Raw genomic sequence first — 26,740 nt, 5'->3', positions numbered from 1 at the left:
ATGCTTTCCCAGGAGATAAAACATCTGCTTTTTGAATGAAGAAAAACACCAAACCAAGCATAGTCTGTGCTCTTAATTTTATGAGGAGTAAAAATATCGTGCTAGTATTATAATTAGTATATAGCCAAGAAATTTCCAATGTGAAAATTAGTTTTAGCATAAATTATTTTCCACTTAAGTCATTTGGGGTCCCCACCTTTATTTTAGTTACATATAACAAAAGCTCAAGTGTGAGAATTAGCTTTTAAAAAATAAATTTGATTTATAATTTGGGTTTTGATTGTAAAAGCTATTTTTGTTTCCTAAATGAAGGGAACTATATTAAAATTATTGTAATATTAAATCTTATTTTTAAAAGTTTAAGTGGTATTTTAGATAACTATACAAACATTTTTAAAGATTCATTTTTATTCTTATCACTCTGGTGTTTTTAGCAGTCAGGGTAACATTTCTTTCTCTTCTAAGCTAAAAAATTCAATAAATATGGATAGGCGTAGATATTTTATTAAAAAATAGAAAATGAAAGAATACTAATTTGTTCTTTTTTTTCTATTAAAAATTGGCTTTAGAGCCTTTTAGATTAAAGCTTGGATAAACTACAATTTTTGAATATTCACATTTTATTTGAATATGAATTATTTTAAATTTAGGCGTGATATTCTCTGGTTTGGGTTGATATAAATTGTCCATTTTATGCCTTTAAGGACACAATAAAACCTTTAAAGTCTTTGAAAATTAATAATGAAACAGCAGATGCTGATTTGTTATGCATTGTGTGGCAGGTTTAACAGGTTGTTGAGAAGTGAACTGCATAGATGTTAAATGTCAGATTTAGAGAATCTTAGAGATTCATAGTATTCTAATGTTTGATACTTTGTACCACAGAAAATTATCTTGTGGATTATAACCCTTTTTCTTGAAAAATTATGACCAGTGAATGTAGTTTTATTGGCATTAATTCATTTAGTAAAAGTTTATTGAGCACCAGTTATCTGCCAGAACTACCAACAGATAAGCTCAGACAAGCAAAACGCAGTGTCTCCCTTAAGGAAGCTTGTAGTCTGTAAGTCAGCAGGAAGGGCAGCAAACAAGCGACAGAATGCACGGTGGGACTGACAGAATGCACGGTGGGACTAGCCACACAGAGTGCGCTTGGGGTTCTGTCATAGCCTGGGAGAGGGTGAGGCCATGGAGGCCACACCAGGCTGACGTGTGTAGAGAAGATGGGCAAGGAGTGGGGGGCAGAGGGTGAGGTGTTCTAAGAAGGGAAGCAGCATACAGGCTTGAGAAAATTTGTAATCACTTGTATATGGCTGGAGCTTGGAGGGAGAGACAGAAGAGGGAAGGGAGGTGGCACATGTTAAGATCAGGGGACTAGAGGTCAGATTAAGGAGAGTCTTTTATGTCTTGCTAAATTGTTTGGCCTTTATTCTGTAGCCAGTGAGAGATTTTTAAGCTAGTGAGTGACATGATCCTATTTTCATCTACGAAATATCCCTCTAATGTTGCATTTCTGAAGAGTACTACTGCTAGTCGGTTGCATTGGTTACTTATTATAAGGTTAGTGGCTTAAAATAACACTTATTATCTCACAGTTTCTGTGGGTTAGGAGTTTGGGTATGGCTTTGCTTGGTTCTGTATTTTAGGATCTCACCTGAAAGCTGCAGTCAGTGTATTGTCTGAGGCTGCACCCTCATTTCAAGGGTTGAGTAAGGTGAAGGATCTGTATGTGAGCCCATGTGGTTATTGGCCACAGCTCCATGCAGAGTGTGGAACCAAGGGCCTCAGTTTCTTGCTGGATGTTGGCCAAAGGCCACCCTCAGTTCCTTGCAATGTGACTCCTCCACAAGGCAGCTCATAACATGGCAGGTTGCTTTTTCACAGCCAGAAAGGGAGATAGTCTCTAGTAAGATGGGCATTACAGCCTTTGTAGCAATCACGCACGCATAATCACAAATATGCCATCACCTTGCCATATTCTGTTGATTAGAAGCAAGTCAGAGGTCACACCCACACTGATAGGGAGGTGATTACAAAGGCAAGATTCGAGAAATATTCAGAATTACACAGGAAAACAAGCAGACCTATGTTCTTGCTCAGAGTTAGCCAAACTTTAAAGTTTGAGGGCACAGTCCCCAAGACCATGTTCATTTCATACTAGTTTACATGTTCAACTGCAAGTTTGGGGGTCTTCCCGAAACCACCCTCACATTTGATAATTTGCTAGAAGGACTCATGGAACTCCCTGAAAGCCATAGTTATGGTTTATTATAGGGAAAGGATACATGTAAATATCAACGAAAGCAAGAGATGCATTGGGCAGAGTCTGGGAGGGTTCCAGGTGCAGAGCTTCTGTTGTGCGCAGGATCCACTACCCTCCCGGCATTGCTATGTGACAACATGCATGGGGTGTTGCCAACCAGGAAAGTGCTACTGAGCCTCACTGTTCAGAGTTTTTGTTGGGGCTTCATTATGTGGGCATGCTTGATTGATTGAGTATCCACATGGTTGAACTCAGCCTCCAGGTCCACTGATAACAGCATGACCCAAAGTCCCCATCCTAAATCACATGGTTGTCTTTCTGGCATGACCAACCCAACCCTAAGACTATCAGGTATGGCTGGTCCCACCATAAGATCTGGTGTGATGCCCCTAGTCTAAATGAAGATATAGATTGCCTCCTCGAAGCTGATGGCAAAGCCCAGACCTCTCTTTGCGGTCACATTCTTTACTACATAGTTCCCAGTAATACATTTGGAACTTAGGTTTTCTATTCCAGAAAGAAGTATTGTATCCTAGTATAGAGCTATTTAGCTTTAACTGCTGGTAGTGAAAGATGAAAACTTGTGTAAGACTCAAGAGCAGGCATTTATCCAAAATTGAGAGAGTTTTCTCTGTGGAGTTCTTTTTGGTGACCCTATTGCGTTATCCTTGATGTCTTTGTAGAGTTTTATATCTTTGAATTGTCCTGCAGGGCTGTTGGTTCTATCTCCTAATTGTTTCTCAGCAGCAGTCAACCAAAAAATGTGTTGAGGGGAATTAAGTTGTGGAAACAAGGGTTTTCTAGGAGGGGTATTTTTTTGGAGGTGGCTTAGTTCTACTGATAGAGAACATGTAACTACCAGTGGATTGGCTTTCAGAAAACCAAAACCCCACAAGCCAGAAGAGTCTGTCCTGCATCTTCATCTCCGTCTCTAACTTTATAGGAAGTAGTGTGATTTAGGAGTGAGAACACTTAAGCACTAGTTTTGCTCTGTCCTTAATCTTCCCCTGATGTTGGGCAAGTTAACTTCTGTGTGCCTCAGTTTCTTTATCTGTTGGACTAGAATCTAGTTCCTGCAGTTTCTCAACCTCAGCAGTATTAGAAGTTTGGACCGGATAATTCTTTGTGGTGGGGCTATCCTGCGCATTGTAGGACGTTTAGCAGCATCCCTGCCCTTTGCCCACTAGATGCCAGTAACACTCCTCCACTCCTAATCCCCACCCGTCATGACAACCAAAATTGTCTTAAGACATTGTCAGATGTCCCCTGCAGGGCAAAATCACCCCCACTGAGAATCACTGAGTTACCAGATATTTATAGACCCTTTTAAATCCAACATTCTATGATTTTATGGAAAGTCTGTGGTTTGAATCTCCATCTCAAATCTCATGCTTATGCCTAAAGCCCAGTCACGTGCTCAAATGGGATAAAGATGAGAACTCAAGTACTTCCCAGACAAAACAGTGAAATTTAAAGGGAGCGGAATTAGGACTCAATATAAGGAAGGGTTCATGTTAAAAATGTATTGTATTTGTGAGTTGAATTTTTTGAGTAGTACATAAATCTCCATATAGTGAATTCGCAGCCTAAACATGTAAAGTAGTAACAGACATGTCCGTGATAACTGATATTTACCTGCTCGGCGTAATTCCTCGCTTCCCAGCTGTGTGACTTTGAGTAAAATGCCTACCTTCTCAGAGCCTCCGTTTCCTCTACTGTAAGTGGGAGGGTGGGGCAGTTGTGAGAACTAACCTGATGGTGTGTGGAAAACAGGCTCCTTGGTGTTTGGCATGCAGTTGTGTCCATCAGAGGCTGGCACTGTCTCCTTGTGAGAGAAAGACAAGCCCCTTTGGTCTGATGACCCAGAGTATTTGGCTGTCTTGCCTAAATGTAACTAAAAGCAATTCAAAAAGGAAAGAAAGAAAATGGAAAACAACAATAGAAAGTGAAGAAAAGGGCGACTTCAACCTGCTGCAAGACTTGGGAGACTAGAATCCCCCCCGCCCGCCAATAAATTGCTAGCTGCCTTGCAGAGTCCTGCACTGTAATGGATCCAGAGAAAACCAAAAAGTGTTTATTTATTTACCTATTTAGAAAATTGGAACATATAAGAAACTTGGCATTTTACCTGTTATGATTTAATTTTGTTTCCAGCTGCTCTTGTACTTTATTTCCAAGATTTAGAAGAGATAGATTTGATATCAGGAAACTGCGGTTTTGGTTCTAGCCGTCCTTGGGGTCACATGAATTCTTTGCAGCAGTGAAAATGTATAGAGGAGACAAGGTTCGTTTCTTCTCTTTTTCCCGTGGAGTTGGTTCAGTGTGTTATATGATATGCATACCCCTGCATTTTAGTTTAGTGGTTGTAGCTTGAGGAGTAAAGGGAAAATGTATGGTGTTTTAGGTAATATTTAAACACTACCTAAACATGCTCAACCAGTGTTATTGTGAGCAAATTTATGAAATATCCTTTATTTTTGTTTCTGTTCTATAAGCTAAGTGTATGCTCTGCTTTTATGTTCGTTAATTAAGCTTCAGTTCATGGTGTGATTTGGATTTATTTGTTAGTGGTTACAAACACAGGTCAGCCAAGTAGCTAATGTAACTAATACCCAGAAGTGTAATGAGAAAAGAGGTGAATTTTCATGGGTTTTTTTCCTTTTATAAATATCAAATCAACTGATTTTGTCTGTAGATCTGGAGGGTAACTGCAATCTTGATGTACTAGTTGGAAGAGTACTTTATTCTTCAGTTTCTCTTGAGGAAAGCATTGGGGATTATTTCTTTTATTTTTAATGAGAAAAACTTGGAGTGGGTATAAGTTCCTCAGAGCATTTTCAAATAACAAAACATGGTTGTTAACCTGCCTCCTCACTGGGCCCTGCAGCTGGAGGACATTCTGCTACATGTTGACATATGCACACCTTTGGAGGGAGGAGCCGGAGTAGATTTGACCTCTTCTTCCTAATACACAGGAGAGTTTGACCTTATTCTGGCCAGAGGAGCCAGGCAGCTGAGTGCCTTGTGAGGGGTGGGAGAAACCCTGCTCTCCTCCCTGGTACACAGTCCAGAGGTGCTTTGGAGATCCAGACTATCAAATCGTGACTTGGAGTATGTTTGTCGTGAGTATATGGTTTAAGCACCCTCTGCTCTCTCCCTAATGAAACTGAGTAAAGTCTCTCTTGGCACTGATCTTTGCTACGAGTAGCATCTTGGAAGGAACCTGAAGAGATGCTGACTCTGTTCTGGGGGCCCTGAGAGAACACTGAAGTGTATGAAGCACACCTGACGTCTGGGACACCAGATCCAGCAGGCTGCTGGGCTGGGCATGCTGAAGTAGTAGTTACTGCTTGTTGGATACCTGTAACTGGCAGGTACTTTTTAAAGTGCTGTTATGTACACCATTTCACAACCCTGTGAGAACCACCTTCCTTGCAGAAATGCAGAAAGGCAAGCTTCCAGAAGTTGTCATTTACTCACAGTCACCTAGGTTAGTCAGAAGTGTGAAGTCAGGCTTCTACCTAGGTGCACAAATTCCTTGTTTTGAATTGCTAAATGGTGCAATTTTTGAGGATTAAAATGTATTTTCTTTAACCAGTTTTTTGTTGTTGTTAGTTCCATCCAGTTGATTCCAACTCCTAGCGTCCCTGTGTACAGGAGGGTGGTATTTTTGTGCCATCCTCTCACCTTCCTTGCTGTGTCAGACAAAAGTTATCAATTTAGGAGAAGATAAAAATAGAACCTTCAGAATTCTGAAATTTGGAGGATTTCTGTTTTTAAACTTTACAAGAGGTGAAATAAGTAATTACCACACCTTTATATTAATCTCACCTTGGAAGCTTGTTTTCTCCACTCTTGCCAGTCAGTTCCTACTCACACATCAAGATACCACCTCTTCCTTGAAGCCTTCAACTGCTTCACCATGTCCTGGCCGGAAGTGGAGTAATTCACATCGTCTTTCATAGTTACTGCCACTTTAGCTTTTCTTTCTTTCTTCCTTGTGTTAGAGTGAGTTGTTTGCTCTTACTTCATTAAATCTTTTAATAACAGCTTTTTTGAAATAATTCGTATCTTACACAATTCATTCTTCTAAAGTTGTAAAGTTCAGTAGTTTTTAGTGTTTTCAAACTTGTACAACCATCACCAACAATTTTAGAATATTTTTATCACTTCAAAAAGAAACCCTCTACTCATAATCAGTCACTCCCCACTTTCCCTCCATTCCTCTGCTCCCACAAACCCAGGCAGCCAATAGTCTTTCTGTGTCTATAGATTTGTCTGTTCTGGATATTTCACATGAATGGAATCATATAATATGTGGTCTTCTATGACTGACTTTTCTCTGGCATGATGATATCTCCATGGTTCTTCCATGTTGTAGCATGTATCAGTACTTGGTTCCTTCTTTTGGCTGAATAATATTCCATTGTATGGCTAGACCACATTTTTTTTACCCATTCATCAGCTGATGGGCATTTGGGTGCTTTCCACTTTTTGGCTGTTAATGGATAAATGCTGCTCTGAGCATGTGTTTACTTGTTTTTGTGTCAACATGTGTTCAGCTCTCTTAGGTGTATACTTAGGAGTGAGACTGCTGGATCATAGGTAACTCTAACTTTTGGAAGAACTGCCAAGACTGCTTTCCAAAACAGCTGCACCATTTGATGTCCCCACCAGTGGTATGTGAAGGTTCCACTTTCTCCACCTCACACTAACACTTGTTTCTGGTCTTTTTGATGATACCCATCCTGTGAGCGTGAAGGGGTGTCTCATCGTGATTTTGATTTGCGTTTCCCTAATGGCTCCTCATTAAATTTTAAATTGTTCTAGGTAAGAACTAGTCTTATCCTTCTTATCTCCTAGAACACCCACAGTATTTTCCACGTTAGCTCTTAATAAATGTTTAAATTTATAACCCAATTTTTTTTTAATTTTAATAAAGGGGGAGGTAATCCTTAAAATTTTTTTTTTTTTTAGGAAGATTAGCCCTGAGCTAACTGCTACTAATCCTCCTCTTTTTGCTGGGGAAGACTGGCCTTGAGCTAACATCCAGGCCCATCTTCCTCTACTTTATATGTGGGACACCTGCCACAGCGTGGCCTGTCAAGTGGTGCTATGTCCGCACCCGGGATCCAAACAGGCGAACCCTGGGCTGCCGAAGCAGAACATGTGCACTTAACCGCTGCACCACTGGGCTGGCCCCCCCTTAAAATTTTTTTTACCTCTGTTGAAAGTGTGCTTTGCCTACATCACTAGAATTTTGCTCAAACCCTTCCCTTCACACTTCTATCTTATGGTGATGCAGGTGCACATAGGTGCTACGTTTTTTGACCTCTCATTGCTAAGCCATACATACCAAATGACTTGATAACTGTAGATTAAATGAATGAACCAGTGTTGTTCATGTTTATTCTGGATTGTTGAGCTTGTCCCTGGGGGTGTTCTATTTCTGCTAAATGCTAGTAACCTACTCAAAGATATAAAGAGCATTCGACACTTCGTTTTAAACTGTCATCTCCAAAAAAACTTACTACTTGAAAACTGCTTCTAAAATATAGTTTTACTTGTCCTGTCTTTTCATATTGTCCAAATTGTTTCGTTCTTTGGGTTTCCTGTATGGGCAGCCCCAGATTGGTGTTTATTCCTTATCTGAGGAATCCTGTGAGATGTTAGCCTGGTAAATCAAGACAGTTCATCACAGCAGTTAGGTCATCTTCATTATAAGGCATATTTAAAATTCTTCAAAGTAATAGATTAAATAATACGTGATTTTAAGGTTTTGAAGAAGGTATCAAAGCCTGTCTGTTGTCAAGTTTTAAAGGAACTTTATTCAACTTTAGCGCTATGTAAACAAACATTGGCTGATACATATATGTTTTTAATATATTGTGCTAAGAAATAGAAGTGTTTAGTAATGTTGATAGACTTTCTTAGGCTAACGTTAACTTAACCTTGTGAACAAAGCACTTATTAGCAAAAGTTTATGTAACTAAAACAAAGCAACCTTTCTCTAGTGAATTTACTATAAAAATGTTTATCCCAGTTAAAATGGAACACATAAAAGACTATTTTGGACAGCTGCTGAAATTTGCTGGAATACGGATTGTGATGAGATAACTTGGTATTTTTTAGTTATTCAGATACAGGGTTTAAAATTTTATGCCTTGTTGCTCTGAGAGAAAAACAAGACTAGTTGATTTTGTGAATCTATGTGCTTTGGATCCCTTAAATAGGCTGGCCTCTTTTAAAAATCAAAAATATCATCCATCCATCTAAGTGGTAGGGCCAGGGGGTGGATGTCGTGGTGATGACATCTCAAATACAAGTGTGAAAGCTTTTCTGGAGATCAAGTCAAAGAAAATAATTTACTCCTTAAATGAATGGCTGCCTGTTACATTAGCATAACCTCGTGGCATTTAAACTCTGTCCTCATGGTGATTAAAGCACATGGCTTACAGTTCTTAGCTTCTAATGCTGCTACTTTCATCATTCTCAGAAAAATAACTGTTAATAGAAATGGCATACTCACTTTTTCTTCTCAACATGATAATATTTTTGTTTATAGTTTAGTTTTTTATTCCCACTTATTCTATTTTTAAAGACTGGTATCATTTGACTAAGTTCTAATCCTATGTGATGATGCAGATATTACCAACAACTTATATTCAATCTGATCTTATACTAATACAAAATTCTAGATATATTACTGTGAGCTATGCATGATTAGTTAAATTTATATTGAATAATATTTTGTGAATTCATAAATGTATACCTATATCATTTCTTGCCATTCTTGACTTCCATCATAGTGAGGGTCAGTGTTTTCTTCTGTTCCTTCTTGTTCTGGGCCTTCATGAGAATCATCATCATCTTCACTATCAGCATCATCTTGAAATCTCCTGAAAACTTGAGTCTTCAGTTGTATTGTTGGACCATTAGTGCTTCTTTGTTCACCATAATAAATACTATGTATATGAGGGAAGCAGAGGAAAATGTATGAGTTTATTGGCTCTTTTAGCTTATTTTGGTCCACACGGATGTATGTTAAATGATGGTAATGTAGTGGATCAACAGATGGACACATCACTGTAAGATTGATATCTGAAAAATACAAGTTAAAAATTAATCCTGCTGCATTACATTCATAATCCTATATTGGACTTTATTAAAATGTTATTGTTGGGATATAGTTTAAGTAATTAAAATACTTTTAAGTGGAATTAGGTTCAGTTATTTTTTACAGTAGTCAAATAATAAAATGAAAATGAAACTATGAATGAATTTTATATTATTAAAATAAATGATGGCTTCATTGGCTATTTAATAAATAATAAGTAATAAATTATTTAAGTAATAAATTCTTAGTAGAAACAATCTCAAAAAGAAAAAACTGAAAATCACCTATAGTCTCACTACTCGGGATATATATATTTCTTCATATGCTCTGTAGTACTATTTCTCAGTGTTCAAGGTGATAATAGAAAAGACTGTACGGTTTATAGCACACCTTCCTCTGAGGCCAATTTCTACCATTTCCCTAGCCAATCTCAAAGCAACCATTTTTAGCAATGTGTAAAGCATAGATTTTTAAAGATTTGTTCTTTAAAAGGTCAAAATACTATTCTTTCTACCTTTAAAAAATAATGAAAATTTACGTACTTTCAATTTCATTATTTTCTAGGTATAGGTGTTCTAAATTTCTTGGAATATAGAATGCTTGCTTCAGTTTGTTGTGTCCAACATTGAGCTCTATGAGGCTGGAAAGATTAAAAATATTATATGAGATGTCTTGTAGTTTGTTGTGTGACATTCTTAGAGCATGGAGTTTTGGAAGTCCTTTGAAGTAATTTTCTGGTATAGAAGAAATTGAATTATTTTCTAAGGACAGATACATAAGTGAAGAAGGCAAACCAAGAGGCATTGATTCTAATCTGTTATTACATAGGTTGAGTTGCATTAATTTTTCCATTTTGGCAAGGATTCTTTCTTGTAACATAGAATCATCAACATGATTATGACAGAGATCAAGCATAGTCAAGTTTACTAGCCCATCCATGGCATTTGTCTGCAGTCTGGAGATCTCATTATAACCAAGAAGAAGTCTTTCCAAAGACCTTGGAAGAGGAAATGGAAATTCATCTAAATTGTTATGCTGTAGGTGAAGTTGTAGTAGATTTGACAACTTAGCAAATACACCATGATCAATCTTTTGGGATTTAATTTTGTTGTGGCTGAGATTGATTTCCTTAAGTTGGGTTGCATTGATGAGTGAATCTGCGGTCACAGCCTCAATTTCATTGAACTGAAGATAGACTTGCTGAATGTGTGCTGGAATATTTGGGATAGACTTGAGTTTGCGATTATCACAGTACATTGATGATGGAAAGTTTGGTGGACAGAAGCATTCACCGGCACAGCCTAAAGTATGCCGATGAAAAGGCACTCTGTAGTCTACATTTTGACGAAATTGGAATTCTGGTTGGTAGACTTCATCTGGCTCTTGGTCATAATCTTCATCCCATTGATAACTTTCATATTGGCAATATACTTTGACTCCAAGAAAGAAGAAAATGACACATACTGGACTTAAAAAGCCCATGTTGTGTTTTTGTCCTATTGCAAGGGAGAAAGGAAATATGTTGTGAGAAAAGTGAGTTAAACTTAGAATAATTCTTTTATAAATTGACAGTTATATAAAACTTGTAATATCTATATCTGCATTGAAATATATAAGAGAATGTCCAGAATGAAAGGGCAATGCTCAAACCAAAACTAATATTTAAGTACCAGTAAGGTTGTATTAAAAAAAAAAAATCACATGTTGCATTGAACCAGACTAAGTAACCATCTTTTAAGAGAATCTCAGTGTGTCTTGCTCACGAGACTGTAGATTTACAATGACAGCGTTACATCTCTCAACCCCACAGCCAGGTGCTCCCTCTACTGTAAATGCTGGGTGTTCTCACTGGCTGTTTGGTCCCTTCAGTGATGGTCACTACCCACAAGAAGAGAGAGCCTAGATTTTAGAGAGCTTTACCTAGGAGGTTCTTTCTTAAAATTAACCAAAATTTTCCCACTGCAGCTTCTATTTGCTGATGCTCTTTTCTGCCCTTTAGAAGAACATGAAACACTCCCTTTTATGTGAGAGCTTGAGATACTAAAAATAGCTATCATGTTTCCTATTAATGTTTTTTGTCCAAACCTAGTCATGACTTCAGATTTTCCCCATAAAACAGTTTCTAGAATCCAATTATTTCATCTCTGGCTGTACTTGAATAACTACTTGAATAACAAATACACAATATTTACATTCTATGAAGTTTTAGTTCCTAATAGGTTATTCTATACATTTTTCCTATTACCTTCCTAGCTTTCTTCTTTCCGCTAATATTTTTGAGTGAAGTTCTAGATATACAGATATTAAAAACACACTATCTCCCAGGAGTTTAGGTCTAGTGGAGAATCAGACAGACATGCAATATGGTGAGTAGGCGGGTGTGTGGGGTGGGATTGTAAAGGAGGGTGCACTCAGCTTGAGAAGGACAGATCAACACTTGTGTGAAACTTGAAGTTGTAGTGAATGGTGGATTGTGTCCTGGATGAGGAGCCTGAAGGCCTTCATTTCAGTCCTGTCACTTACAAAGGTCAAGTCACTTGACATGTCTGCCTCTTGCCTCATCAATAAAGTGAGAATTGTAACGCTTGCCTCCTTATCTCACCTCGTAGTTGTTAGAGTCATGTGAGATCTGCATGTAAAAGTGCTTTGCAGATTGGGAGGCCATCCAGATGGAATAAGTATCTTATTTAGGAAAAGGTTAAAAAAAAGAATGATACCTCTTTTACTGAGACCGTTTTTCCCTACCCTTCTCATCCAGAGTTTCATGAGAGAATTAAGGTCCTAACACATCATTCTCTGTATTGAAATGACTTATCTCCTGTTCATCTAGAATGGTGCTAGCTATTATCGTCATTGGGATAATTGAGAAAATAGTTGTTTAAATCACTTTCTCTGACAGAACCCCATTTGAGAAAGGCTGCCCTAAACCCTAACATCTTAGTTGCTTGTTTCTTGTCAGAAACTAAAACTGTATAGAATGTAAATACTGTGTGTATTCGGGATTTGAAGTAGCTGTTCCACTAGTCAGAGGCCCTCGATCTTTTTTCTTCAGTGATGTTTTCTCCGATCTCCTCACCCTTCCTTCCATACACCCACACTTTGGGCCTTGTTCTTAGTGGCGCTGCAGCCCCTTCATACTCTGACCACTACCTCCTGTCTTTATGACTTACTCTGTGTAGTAACTCCAACTGCAGTCATTCTCTGGTCTCAGTGGGACCTAAAATACGTTGATCCTGTTTTTTCACCGCCCCGCCTCCACACCTCCCAATATACTCAGTTCCTTCTTACCAGCCTAGACCCTGAGTGCATCACTGTGTCACTCCTTTGCATGTGCCCAGACTTTCTGGCCCCTCATGTCCTCAGTCTGCTGGTAAACTCCAACCCTGTTAACTGCTGTCTCCGTCACTCTGCCCGACTCAGGCAGCTGAGTGTGACGGGAGAAAAACAGGACCAAGCCCACTGGTCTCACTTTAATTCACGACCACTCAGGTACTGCCCAGCCACATTTCCTTAGTCCATTCCTTTTCCCACTCTCCCAGACAAGCCTCTAGAACCTCATTCCCCATTGGGTCTGGATGATGACCTTGCTTGCTTTTTTTACCAAGAAAATAGGATTAAACAAATTATTTACTCCAATATATTTTCTTTTTTTTTTTAAAGATTGGCACCTGAGCTAACAACTGTTGCCAATCTTCCCCTTTTTTGCTGCTTTTTCTCCCCAAATCCCCCCAGTACATAGTTGTATATTTTAGTTGTGGGTTCTTCTAGTTGTGGCATGTGGGATGCCCCCTCCACATGGCCTGATGAGCGATGCCATGTCCGTGCCTGGGATCCAAGCCAGTGAAACCCTGGGCCGCCGAAGCAGAGCGTGCAAAGTTAACCACTCCGCCATGAGGCCAGCCCCAACTCTAATATATTTTATTATATTTATTCTTATTCCTATCTACAGAAAATGCCAAAATAGCAATGGTTTGATCTTTTTAAACAATCTGTGATTTTGAAACTCATAAAGTTTCCTTTTGCAATTCTAAATAGACCCCATCTATTGTTCCTTCTTATCCGTGGGCTTCGTGAAGGACATGGCATTTGAAGTAGACTTTGAAGGAATGTTAGAATTCTCATAGAAGGAGAGAGGGAAGCAGATTTCCAGATAGAAGAGATGAGCAAAAGCACACAGGCAACAAAAGTTGCATGATGGCAAGTGGTAATGAGCTGTAGAAGGAGCAAAGAGGACTGTATGGCCAGTCTGGACACAATCTGGAGGGCCTCACTTCTGACCTAAAGAATCCACACTCTGGGGCAAACACCTAACTTAGTTCATTCGTATAATTGATCCATGGTCTGTACACTGCAGTGTTCATGCGTGACGTAGGAGAGAGTCCTGGGAGGAAGTAAAGTGAGAGAGTAGGCAGTGTTGAGCGCTAGCTGACCCAGACGGGGGTCCAGGAAGCCCCCAGTGGGTCTGATTGGGAGTGCTCTTTCACCTGCTGAACCTAGTGACCAGTGCTAGATGCGTGAACGTGGTTAGTAAAGCACCTTACAAGTATTAGTAGTTATTTAGTTAGTTTGGTTGGGGTATTTCAGTTAACCATTGTCTTGAATTATTTTTGAGGATGAGGCACTGTGTTTGTGGCAACACAGAAATGAAGAAGACAGGAAGACATGGTCCCCTCTGTAAAGAGCATACAGTTTAGTGGACAAGAGAGACAACACAGCGAACCATATTCTCAGGCAGAGGGAAATATGGCTTACAGCAGAGGCACCAGTGCTGTGGGAGCAGTGGCTTAATCCTGCTTGTGGGAGACAGGAAAGTCTTGGTAGGGATCATTTGGTCCAGATGTTGGGAGATTAGCAGGAATGGGTATAGAACGCCCTGTACATTTTACTTACTGGCTGATAATATTTTATGTATTTATAGTATTTTATTATACTCATTATAGTATAGCATATTAACTTTTTCAAGTACTTGTCGTACTTCATTTCAGTCTCACTGCACCAGGGAGTTGAGGTCTGTAAGGTTCTGTGTCCCAGAGGGATGAAGTAGAAGCAGAGAGGCAGAGACAAGCAGCTGCGTGGTATCAGGCCACGTCAGGAGGGGTCTGGGAAGCTGATGGTTACACTGGTGAACTTTGAAAAGAGCCTTGCTCATCAGAACTCTGAATTTTATCCTTGTGTTGAAAACATTAGCAATCGTCAATCTGTAGCCTTACATTTGAGAATTAAAGTCACAACTGTCCTTCAACAGTTTTGAGTAAAGTGAACAAAGTACGTTATAGCAAAGTAAAATATATGTTACCAGGTTTTAAAAATTATCCATTAATGTGTATTTCTCCTATCATAACTATAAAACTTCCTGTGTCATAGCATTTCTCTTACTTGGAAAAAAGCACTCGTGGCTTCATCAAGAAAGTTCTAATTAAAATTGTTAATTGAAATGAGGTAGAACTTTGTTCTGGAAAGTTTAAAGTAATAAGAAAGCCTCATAGCATTTTATTAAAGACTTAATTGTTTTATTGATATGCCATAGAAACTAGAATATAAGAAACCAAGTGTTAGTATATGGTTCAGAATTTTTCCAAAAGTAGTTTTAAATTTAACTCTGTAAAATTGAAGTAGTATATATCACTTTACACCCAACGCCTAAGAAAGTGAGACTCTTTTGCTTTTAAAAATAGGAAAGTCTCAAAATTAGTTTTAGCCATAGTAACATTTAAATCTTAGTTAACTGAAACCTAAGAAGCTAGATCCTTCGGTGCTAGATAGTATCGTCCCTTTGAGAGTCATATGAAAACAAAAACATTCTAATGTTAGGGATTTGTCCGGTAGAGAAATTGTGAGACAATTTTGAGAATTTTTGAGGAAATTTTTTCTAGTGAAATTTGTTCGAATACCCATCTTCTCTACACCCAGAACCTCGAGCACTGCTCAGATGTATGGCTCAAAGGCTTGCCAATTTTTTTTCATTTAAAGTTGAGAGAGAGAGAGAGAGAAAGCAGAAAATGATCTATTAACCGAGAATCTTTCATTCAAAGTAAAAAACATCTAAACAGATTATTTATTGGGTAAATCTTAAGTTAGAAAATTAAATTCACTATATTACTTCTTTCCCTGAATATTTTGTCTAATCAATGTTTTACCAGATATTGCTTCCAAAAATTGTGCTTTTATGATGGCTGCAATCTACTTTAATATTAAGCAAATCAAATATACTTTTTTATGTTTAACAGTAGGACTACTATCTTAAAAAATTGAAAATTATTTTATCATCATACCTGTTGAGTTTGCTTTAGTTTTCAGGGGTTGATGAATTTGCAAATCCAGTAAGTGAATCAGAAATTCCTAAATTCTTTAACCGAGTCTCTTAAAAATCCACAGTAACTGTGTGTCCAGACAGGGCTGTCCTTTGAATTACTGTAGCAATTTAAGCAAATATAATCTGCTTGGAAAACACTTGGGTTGAATTAAAATTATGTATTTCTTTTCATTATCCAAAGCTTTGTAGATTCAAATTAAGATGCTTGTGTTCTTGGTCAGATTTATGTGGCTGGCTTCTTTCTTTTCCCCTTAATTTTGGTTTGAGGTGTGGCAAGAATTTCCTCTAATATGAAAGGCAAACAGAACTAAATGAAACAGCATGTACTGATTACTGTTTTTATTTTCATTTTCGTGCCAAAGAATTCTTCAAATTAAGGTCCACTGTAACATGGAGCTCAGTGTCCCAGCAATTTAAGGTGGAACTGAGTCATCTTGAGACAGCGGTTGTCTGGTACCTTGTGTTCACATCAGTGTTTCCCTTTGTTAAGACAAGGAACCAGCATTAGAAGCAGCTAGCATTTCATACCTAGTTTATTTTTTAAATGGAATAGATTGTCATTGCTGACACAGATTACATATATAACTTTTGCATACAAAGAATTACACCTTTTTTCCTATCACTATCCTCTTTCTCACCTTCCTCCCAAATATACCCACTAGAATGCCTTCGAATAATCTTTGAGATAAAAACAACACTTGTTTGCTCAGGTGCCAATCTTTAAAAACAAAAAGAAAAATTAGTCTCTTCGTTGTAGAATTCCGTGTCTTGCACTCAGAAGGTGAATCTCTGATTTGCTTGTTTTTAAAAGTACACCAAAAACTTTTATACTATCAAATAAGGTGGAATGAGTAACTTCTGCTGACAACTACTATTGCCTTTATTTTGCAGGTGTGGAAAATTTCCTCATTTCTCTGCTGTCTCTCCTGAAGAGTAGCAGCTAACTGCTTAAATGCTGTATTTTTATACTAATGTTTTCATATTTTAAACAGAGAGTTAGTTTATATCTCTTGGCAGTGAACTTTGAGTTCATTCTTTGCGAGAGTCTTTCAAGCTTGTGCAAACTAATAAGGTAAAGTGAATCCTGGAGTTTTGTTTTTGTTTCCTCAAAATAGTGTTTCCCATTAGGTTTTTACAAAGAATTCACAAGATTTATTTTGTTATACTTTAGATTTTTTAAAAGTATACAGTATTTCAAGTGATGCTTTGGCAGTATCGTAAAAATCTCATCTAGTATTTGAGACACTGGTATGTAAAACGTGGCAGAGCATATTTGGGCCAAGATTTCATCTTGTTACTGATCTTTTTCATATGTTTTCTATTAGTCTTTGTTCTTAAACCTCAGGCTTGCGCACTAAGGAAAGAGAGCAAATCTGTGTACTTTTTTAAAAAATTATTTTACATGCCCTCACAGTTCTTTTGCAAGAATGGTTTAAAATCAACAGCTTAATTTTTATATAATTCCTCACTTAACTCTGTGATTTGAACTTAGGATAGTGATTATGTTGTTCATGCTCCTAACAAATGTGAAAAGAACATTTATCAATAGATAGCTAGAACCACAGAATCAGAAGTGTCTAGGAATTTATGTGAGGTGTCCAGGATGTTTAGGTGGCGAGGATGGAAGTGGGAGAGGGTGGTTTCAGTCAGGCCTTGGAGGGAAAGTAGAAAATGGAAGTGATTGTGATGGGTCACTGTCTCAGTTGGGTAGTAACAATTGTAGCAATTGGGGAGAGAAGTTAATTAAATTGGTAAAACGTCTAAATATACTGTATGATTATAATTTGATTGAAGTAGATACAGTATCTCAAAGCTGAATAATGTAGTGCTGGCTAGGAAAGATCTGACTTAGACCTGCTTAATTATGGTAATAAGCATGAATGTTTTCATTCATTTATTCATTCAGCTAAAATTTATTGAGCACCTACTTTGATCTGGGCAGTTTTAGATGCTGGGGACTCAGCAGTCCAAGTCCCTGTTGTCATGGGGGAGGAAAACAGAGAGTAAACATGTATCGAGTGCTGCAGAATGTTACATGTCAAGGGATACAAATGAATGAGCACTTCTGACTCCACTGTGAGGTGTGCTGGACAAGGCGGTCATGCGACTGTGGCCGGTGGGGAGCCAGGTGTCTCAATGGTGGACGGAAGTTACAGGTGAGCAAGGGGAGGCAGAGGGATCGATCCATGTGGGGAGAGGTCAGACTGGAGACGTCAGTGTGAACTCACGCTGAGCTTAGCATACACACAGGTGGCTGCATCTGAACTGTTCATAGATGTGTGTGTAAATTCGTGCCAGTGTACACACACCTGTCTTCTGGCTCTGTCAGCCAAGAGGGCCTAGCAGCAGTGACACTTCAGCAGCAATGAGCACACCCAGCACCCATGTCTTGGCTTCTAACACCTTTCTCCGATAAGGGAACCGGGGCTCCTTGGAGAAACAGCTGATTCCAGGGACAGGAAACACACAAGATGAGCCTGGAGCGTCTTGTAGCGCTGGCAAGTAAGGAGGTGCTCAAAATGAAAGGGAGGGAGGGAAATGTCTATACCTTCTGCTCAATTTTGCCATGAACCTAAAACTGCTCTCAAAAAATCTATCAATAAAAGTTTTTAAAAAGGAAAGTTACTATTTTTTTTTAAGATTTTATTTTTCCTTTTTCTCCCCAAAGCCCCCTGCTACATAGTTGTGTATTTTTAGTTGTGGGTCCTTCTAGTTGTGGCATGTGGGATGCTGCCTCAGCATGGCCTGATGAGCGGTGCCATGTCCACACCTAGGATTTGAACCGGCGAAACCCTGGGCCGCCAAAGTGGAGTGCACCAACTTAACCACTCGACCACGGGGCTGGCCTCAAAAGTTACTATTTTATATAGTTTAGCAAAGACCTGAATATAGTGAGGGCACAAGCCAAGTTGGTGTCAGAGGGACAAAAGTCAGCACAGCTGGGGTGGAATGATGTAGGAGGAAGGGTAGGGGTATCCTCATAGAGGCAGCCAGGGCCAGCATCAAGATGAGCATATGCTTCTGACGTGCTTGGAAGTCTCAGCCTCCCAGCGTTCTAAATCAATCGTGTTTACAAGGCCAATATGACACTTAACTGATGAGCTGCTTCCCCCAGAAAGACCATTTAGGCAGCCGTACAGAAATAATCCAAACACTAGATGTCACATTTGCCCCACAGACATGGTTCGTCTTTGTGCATCTGCCCCTACAGGGTTGTGAGGAGTTCCTGACCCACCCTCACTAGCTTCCATTTCCCTCTCTTTCACTTTTCCCATAAATGGTGCCCCCATCCCAACCTCACTCACTCTCTTATGTAAGCCAGAAGTTTGGGAGTCCTCTAAATCAGTGCATCCCAAAATGTGGTGGGAGGTCCATCAGTGTCTGAATTAACCAGGGCTACTGGTTTAAAATTCAGGTTCCAGCATCTCTGAGTGTGGGCCCAGGAACTTACATTTTTAACAAGTGTCTCAGTTGCCATGAAAAGTTGAGAACTCCTGATCTAAATTACCTTCCATCCCTCACTTTCACATTTGATCTAATATTGAGTTCTTTGTGTTCCAGCACCTAAATATCTTTTTAGTGTGTCTCCGTCTCTTGGTCTCCACTGTCGCTGTCTCCTTTCCAGTGAGGATGTCTCTCACTCATGTTTTCAGTAGTGTCTTGACTGGTCTCCCTGTGTTCACATATCTCCTTCTCCAATCCATTTTTCGTCTTGTTCTGTATAAAAATAAATCTAACTGTACAATGCTTTAGCTTAAAATCCTCTGGTGTTGCTTCATATTTTAAAATAAATTCCAGATATGGCCTTCACGTTTGGTAAAGCTCTGACGGCCTACCTCTTTCCCTTTCTTGGACCAATTGACTGTGTTTCTGGGCTGTACACACTGGCCTTCTTTCTGGAGTAGCTGCCCTGCTTCTTCCCCACTCAGGCCTTGGACATGCTTTTCCCTCTGCTCAGAATGCTGAACCTTCCCACCCCTCAAGCCAGCTAACTCCTGCGTATCCTTCAGATACCAGCTGATCCCAGTTTTAATAAATTATAAATGTAATTATTTATCTGCTTTCTCCTTTCTAACTAGCTAGACTCTCTTATGGGCTGCCACCCAAATTGTTCACAGTGGATGCTCAGTACATATTATTTGAATGAATGAGTAAATGAATAAACAGTATTTTTTGAGGTTCTCCTTTTCTATTTTCTGAATGTCTTTCTAACTTCTTGCCTTTTGGAGGAAAGATGCTCCTGGAGAGCTGCCCCATACCAACCCAGAGATTAGTCCTCCTGCCTGAAATGCCACTGTTACCACACGCTCGATGAGTTGCTTCTCACTCTTCCACTCTCCCCAGTGCTATCTGGGACTCCTACACCACCACCAGTGACTTTAATTGTTGTGGCCTTGAGTATCTGGTCAGGCTTGTTCTCCTTGGCACTCTTCTTTTTCGTAATCTGCCTGACTTCTCATTTGCTGCTGCTGCCTTGTTTGGTTTGACTTGATCTGCATATTTCTTTTTCATTAATATCTTCCAGCGTTAAGGTTGTCCGTTGGTTTTATGTGGTCAGTAATTTCTTTATTTCTGTTCTTCAGCTTACTAAGTCTTTATTTTTATGTGCGGTGGGCTCATTAATGATATATTCTATATATAGAAAGGATAAATATAATGAGTATCTGTAAGATACCAGGATTAATGAAACAAACGTGTTTATTCACCATCCGGCTTAAGAAAAAGGACATTATTAATGCCTTGGGAAACTTTCCCACTTGTTTCCCTCTCTCTTCCTTCCAAGGGAACCACTTTTTTGAATTATGTGTTTAATATTCTCTTGCAACCCATATATACTACATATGTATGGATCTGTAAACCATGTATTACTTAATTTTGTGCTTTTGACTTTTAGATAGATGATGTACTTTTCTTTTTTCACTCAACATTCACTACTTCACTGTTGTATACGATTCATACTATTGTATGAAAATACCAGCATTTATCTGTTTTCCTCTATGAAAAGATGTTTAAATTGTTGCCCTTTTTTGCCATTATGAATAATAATGCCATGAATATTCTTGAACATGTCTCTTGCGGGCATTTGCATAGTTTCATTAGGGCGTATACCTTGGGTTGGAATTGCTGGTCAGAGGGGATCCTCTCCTTCAGCTGCACAAGACGTCACATTATGTTCTCAGGTAGTTATTCCGATGTGCATTCTCACTGAGGGTGAGGAAGGCTGCACTTATTTCAGGTCTCACTAACACTTGCCGTTATTGAACTTTTCTCCAATTTGATAGGTAGATAATGGCATTCCTTGTGGTTTTAATTTCCATTTTCCTGATTACTAAAGAGGTTGAACATCTTTTTCACATGCTTTTCAGCCATTTGAGTTTCCTCTTTTGAGATATACATGTTAATATTTTTTGCTTATTTTCTTATTGTGTCATTTGTCTTTCTCTTACTAATTTTTAGCAGTTTTTTATGTATATTATGGACATCAATCTTATGTTGGTTATACATGTGACTGTGTCATCATTTTTCGTTGATTCTTTTGGGGTTTTCAGGCACATATGAATTATATGCAAATGATCATTTTACCTTGCTTCTAATTGTTTTTGAGGGGATAGCTCTTTATTTCAAAAAGACATTTTCCAAATCTAGTATCCTGACAGTTGGACTGTTGATTTATGTTTTTCCCAGTTAGCTCCCAAATAAACTGCATGAGATAAAAGTACATTTCCAATCAATAGGCTGCATGATAACAAAACTAGCAGACATCATAGAAACCTCATCAAAAAAAGAGGTACATAGAGAAGAATTTTAAAAAGACCAGCACACTACCTATTGCAGTTGGCAGAGAGAGTAAGGGCGCACTCAGAGGCACATGGAGCGGCCAGGACTCTCCACTCTCACAGAGCAAAGTTCCAAGATAATATATACAACTAAAAAGTAGTTGTCTACATGATCCATTCAACATTTCTTTTGCACCAACTGGGCTAAGTCCAAAGCAATAACATTTTCAGACCCAGGAAAGGGTGATAAGATACATTTCCCTTGGCCAAATTAGTGGGGAAATACTGTTTTTTGTTAAGGGAGGAGAATGGGCTATATGGATCCAAGAAGTAGAATTGCTATTACTTAGGTTTATTCAGGTTAATAGTTATTAAAAAAATTTATAAAAAGAAATTTTGGGGAGAAGCTTGTACTACTGGAGGTGAAAGTTCTGGGGTGAGTATGTCTGATTGGTGGAGTGGGAAAATGATTGGATGTTTGCTGGGGGAAGTGGGAGCATAGACCAGGAAGGGGCATGAAAGAGCCTTATGGGATGATAGAAATCTTTTATATCTTGATGTTGATCTGCTTTGAACAAATGGTGCTAAGACAAGTGGATATCCACATTATACCACATGCAAAAACTAACTCAAAATGGAACAAAGACCTAAGTGTAAGAGCTAAAACTATTAAATTTTAGAAGGAAATATAGGTGTCAGTCTTTATGACCTTGGATTAAGCAACAGTTTCTTAGATGTGGCACAAGAAAGAAAAGAAAAAGGAAATAAATGGGGTATCATCAAAATTTAAATTTTTTTGTCTGTGCCAAAGGATACCATCAACAAGTGAATAAACAACCCACAGAATGGCAGAAAAATTTTGAAAATCATATATGTGATAAAGGACTTGTGTCTAGAAGAGATAAAGAACTCATACAACTCAATAATAATAATAACCACCACCACCAATTTAAAAATGGGTGAAGGATCTGAATGGACATTTCACTAAAGAAGATAACAAATGGTCAGTAAGCATGAAAAGATGCTCAGCATCGCTAGTCATAAGGGAAATGCAAATCAAAACCACAGTGAAGTATCACATTCAATAAGATGGTTGCAATCAAAAAGATGGACAATAACAAGTATTGGTGAAGATGTGGCGAAATAGAAATCCACTTCTATTGCTGAAGGGAATATAAAATGTTATAGCTACTTTGGAAAACAGTCTACAGTTTCTCAAAAAATTAAACATAAAGTTGCCGTTTGACTCACCAATTCTACTTTTAAGAATATACCCAAGAAAAGTGAAGACATATGTCCACACAAAAACTTGTACACAAATATTTATACCAGCATTATTCATAATAGCCAAGAAGTGGAAACAAGTTATATGTCCATCAACAGATGAATGGATAAATAAATGTGGTCCATCCATACAATGGAATATCACATGGCAACGAAAAGGAATGAAGCACTGATAGATACTACAACATGAATGAACCTTGAAAACGTTATTCTAAGTGGAAGAAGCCAGTCACAAAAGACCACATATTGTATGATTCCATCTATATGAGATATCCAGGATAGGCAAATTCATAGAGACAGAAAATGGATTTGTGGTTACCTAGGACGAGCAGTAAATAGGGAGTAACTTTTGATGGGTACAGGATTTCTTTTGGGAGTGATGAAATTGATTGTAGTGATGATTGCTAACCCTGAATATACTAAAAGTCATTGAACTATATCCTTTAAATGGGTAAATTCTACAGCATGTGAATTATATCTCAATAAAGCTGTTCTTAAAAATAATAGTGATGGAGAGGCCGGCCCGGTGGTGCAGCGGTTAAGTGCGCACGTTCCACCTTGGCGGCCTGGGGTTCACCGGTTTGGATCCCGGGTGCAGACATGGCACCGTTTGGCAAGCCATGCTGTGGTAGGCGTCCCACATATAAAGTAGAGGAAGATGGGCATGGATGTTAGCTGAGGGCCAGCCTTCCTCGGCAGAAAGAGGGGGATTGGCAGCAGTTAGCTCAGGGCTAATCTTCCTCAAAAAAAATAATAGTAGCAATGGAAATATAAATGAATATAATTGACTATGAATTGATTATTTTTGAAACTGAGTGAGAAGTACATGAATGTTCATTATATTGTTTTGTCTACTTTTGCTTCTATTGTAAATTTTCCCTAATGAAAAGGAAGTCTTCAGTGCTCAAACTGCAAGTCTTAATGTCAGGGCTCCATACGACTGATTGTGCCCTGTGTGTAAAGCCAAGAATGGCATGTGCTTTTGTCCCTTGGCCTGATTTGTCCCTGTGTTTTTGCCCCTTCAAGCCTCTGTAACCTCTTCCCCTGACTGGAAGGATTTGTTTTAAAGCAGCTCTCTTCATTTCCATGTTTCCCCAAGGGAGAGCTACTACTGCGAGGAATGCTTATCTTGTTACAGCGCTGGTCAGAGCTTATGGGGTTGGAGGATCTGTTTCAGGGCTCCCCAGAGCCTTGAGAGAAACTGTGATAAATCCCTTCAATGACAGCATGCATTGGGAGAAAATGCCACCTGCCAGTATCTCTGAGCAACAGAGCACACAGTACATCTGCATACAGTGCGTGTAGTCTGCGGGAGAGCTGGGAGGGAGGGTGGGCTGCTAGGCTGAAAGAAGGTATGTAGGATTAAGACACATCCTGTTCTTCAGATGAGAATAGAAGTTTTTTCCTTCCCTTTGCTAATAATCACCCTTCACTGAGTTAATTCAGAAACATGGATTGAGCCAAGGCAGTGGGCTAGCCTTTGGTGAGGGGGAGAAAGAGAGGATACAGAGATGACTAAACACAGTGCTTACATCCAAGATGACGCCAATCCTTTGGAGAATGTGAAGAAAAGACCATGTATAAATAGCTATGACAAGTTAGATTGTGATAAGTGCAAAGGAAAAGCACAGTCAAAATACTGGGAAGATTCAGGACAGAGAACAAGAAGCCACATCTGTTTATGGGAGAATCAGGAAGATGAGCTGGGATGGGTGACTTTTTTTCTTTTGAAGGTTGGCACCTGAGCTAATATCTGTTTCCAATCTTCTTTTTCTTTCTTCTTCTTCTCCCCAAAGCTCCCCCAGTACATAGTTGTGTATTCTAGTTGTAGATCCTTCTGGTTGTGTTATGTGGGATGCGGCCTCAGCCTGGCCTGACAAGCGGTGCCATGTCCACACCCAGGATCTGAACCAGCAAAACCCTGGGCCTCCGAAGCGGAGTGTACGGACTTAACCACTTGGCCACTGGGCCAGCCCCCTGGGTGACTTTTGACATGGATGTTTGAGACTGGGTAAGATTTTGAGAGATGTAAAGGGTGGTGTGAACAAACACAGAGAAGCCAGAAAATACAAATCATGTTTGAGAAACAGCAAGTAATCTTGAGCTGGAGTAAGCATGAAATAAGGAGTTCAAATATCATTGAGTGTAATCATAGACAGTCTTGAAAGCTAAGTTAAAAAGTTTTTGTAATTCAATAATCAGTGGAAACTGTTGGAGGCTTTTGATGAAGGGGCTGACATAATCAATCCGGACGGCATGCAGTTCTGTTTGGTTGGTCATGTTAGAGTTGGATTTGGCAAAATGAGGCCAGGAACTGATTTTGATACTCTAACTAGAAAATGAAGTGATTGTGATAGACCGAGTTGGAATAAAAAGGAAGGAATGGATGCAGGCCATGTCGCAGGAGGGGCAGGACTTGGCACCAGGTGGCCATGGGGGTGCTAGAGGGTCAGGAATAAACAGCACTGCTCAAGTTCAGAACCAGAGCAACCAAGGGAAAGAAAAGGTCAAGAGGGGTAGTGTGGGTTTGAAGGAAATTGTTTCTGATGTCGACTTTGTGTTTATGGCTCCAAATGTTTGGGTTCACCTTTGAGAGTTTGGTACTCGGGGCGAGGTCCATGTTTGAGGGTGAATTTCAAAGGCCTCACATTAGAGGTTAAGCTGAATGCTTAGAAATGGACGAGGGGCGAAGAGGAGAGGCCGAAAAAATATTGTGGCATCCTTGCCAGTAAAGAGCAACCGGCAGCGTGGTGTGTGGAAGCCAGGTCAGCACAGACTCTCCAGAGGAAGCACCGCACATGGTTTTCTAAGGATGATCACTGACTGAAGATGTGTGTGATCGTGGTTGGAAGCATAGTGCTGGGATCAAATCCTGGATCCACTACAAGTTATTGAATCTTTGGCCCCAGTTCCCACATCTAAATGCAGGTATAAGTACAGTACCTGCCAGCTACGTTTTTGCAAGGATTAAATGAATAAATGCAAGTGAGGTATTTGGAAGAATGTCTGAAAACGTCCTTTAAGTGCCAGCTGTTACTGTTTAATATCATTCATACAATAAGATTTTGGAAAAATAGACTCAAGAGAATTGTTGAGTCAATTGCAATAGGATAAGGGCCCTGTGAGTAGAGAGGTAATTAAGACTGAGGTAAGACAGTTCTTTCTAAAAAAGATGGAATTATCAAAGAAAGAGAAGTAATGCAAAAGTTTGAGGAATAAAATGGATTTTTGTAAAAAAAAGTTTTGGTGACTTCAAGTGATTTTCTAGAAGTATTATGTTTGTTTCATGTATTCAGTGATCTTTTTTGTTTTTTTGGTGAGGAAGATTGGCCCTGAGCTAACGTCTGTGCGAGTCCTTCTCTATTTTGTATGTGGGACACCACCACAGCGTGGCTTGATGAGTAGTGTATAGGTCCGCACCTGGGATCCGATCCCGTGAACCCTAGGCCACTGAAGCAGAGCACATGAATTTAACCACTAAGCCACTGGGCCGGCCCCTAGTAATCATTTTTTATTGTAGTGTCTTGGAGGAAATACAGATACATGGTCTTTGAGATTATTTTCTACATTGAAGTCCTTAATAAGCCCAATAAGTTGTGGTAATTCATTTGTTTCCAATCTTCAATGGATTTCAAGTGAGTAATATTTTATATTTACCATAAAATGGGTTTGTGGCAGAAAACTTCAGTACAGTTTTGGTTGTTTATGATTTTTATTAGTGATTTGTTTTTGCAAACTTATAACCAAAAATGGTTAACAGCTGTGGAGTGAAAAACACAAACATTAACTACAGGAAATTAGTTGCAGTGGTTTTAGGAATCATTTCCAGTATTTTAAAATTTTTGCTCTATCTTCACTGTTTAGAAAAAGATTAGCTTCGCTACCTTAAGCTCCACTACTCACATCAGAGACTACTGTTTACGTGATTCTAACCTTAGCATTAATCTTATTAATTTAATTATTACTTTCAAGAACTGCACTCTTAC

General features: G+C 39.0%; 2 protein-coding genes across 2 annotated transcripts in view; one reads left to right on the top strand and one right to left on the bottom strand.

Annotated features, from left to right (window-relative positions):
• LOC124233902 (centromere protein P-like) overlaps window positions 1–26,740 on the top strand; it is a 222,405-nt gene that overhangs the window by 80,129 nt on the left and 115,536 nt on the right. The window lies entirely within an intron of this gene.
• On the bottom strand, window positions 8,072–15,984 carry LOC124233899 (osteomodulin). The gene is made up of 3 exons (XM_046651184.1): window positions 15,653–15,984; window positions 9,923–10,876; window positions 8,072–9,364 (listed from the first exon to the last, which is right to left on the bottom strand). The coding sequence occupies exons 2-3, from the start codon at window positions 10,860–10,862 to the stop codon at window positions 9,036–9,038; spliced, it is 1,269 nt and encodes a 422-aa protein (XP_046507140.1). The 5' UTR covers window positions 10,863–10,876; window positions 15,653–15,984; the 3' UTR covers window positions 8,072–9,035.

Source organism: Equus quagga, unplaced genomic scaffold (genome assembly GCF_021613505.1).
Source record: "Equus quagga isolate Etosha38 unplaced genomic scaffold, UCLA_HA_Equagga_1.0 270_RagTag, whole genome shotgun sequence".
In the NCBI taxonomy this organism is placed as follows: Eukaryota; Metazoa; Chordata; class Mammalia; order Perissodactyla; family Equidae; genus Equus; species Equus quagga.
Note: the sequence above shows the minus strand (reverse complement) of the source record. Positions and strands in the feature narration are given on the sequence as shown.

What these genes read in the sequence shown, in the direction of transcription:
- LOC124233899 (XM_046651184.1), bottom strand. Translation starts at nt 10,862, where the DNA reads ATGGGCTTTTTAAGTCCAGTATGTGTCATTTTCTTCTTTCTTGGAGTC. An exon ending in AGAAAATAATGAAATTGAAA is followed by an intron (nt 9,365 to 9,922) that starts GTACGTAAATTT and finishes TGTATTTTTCAG; the next exon opens with ATATCAATCTTACAGTGATG.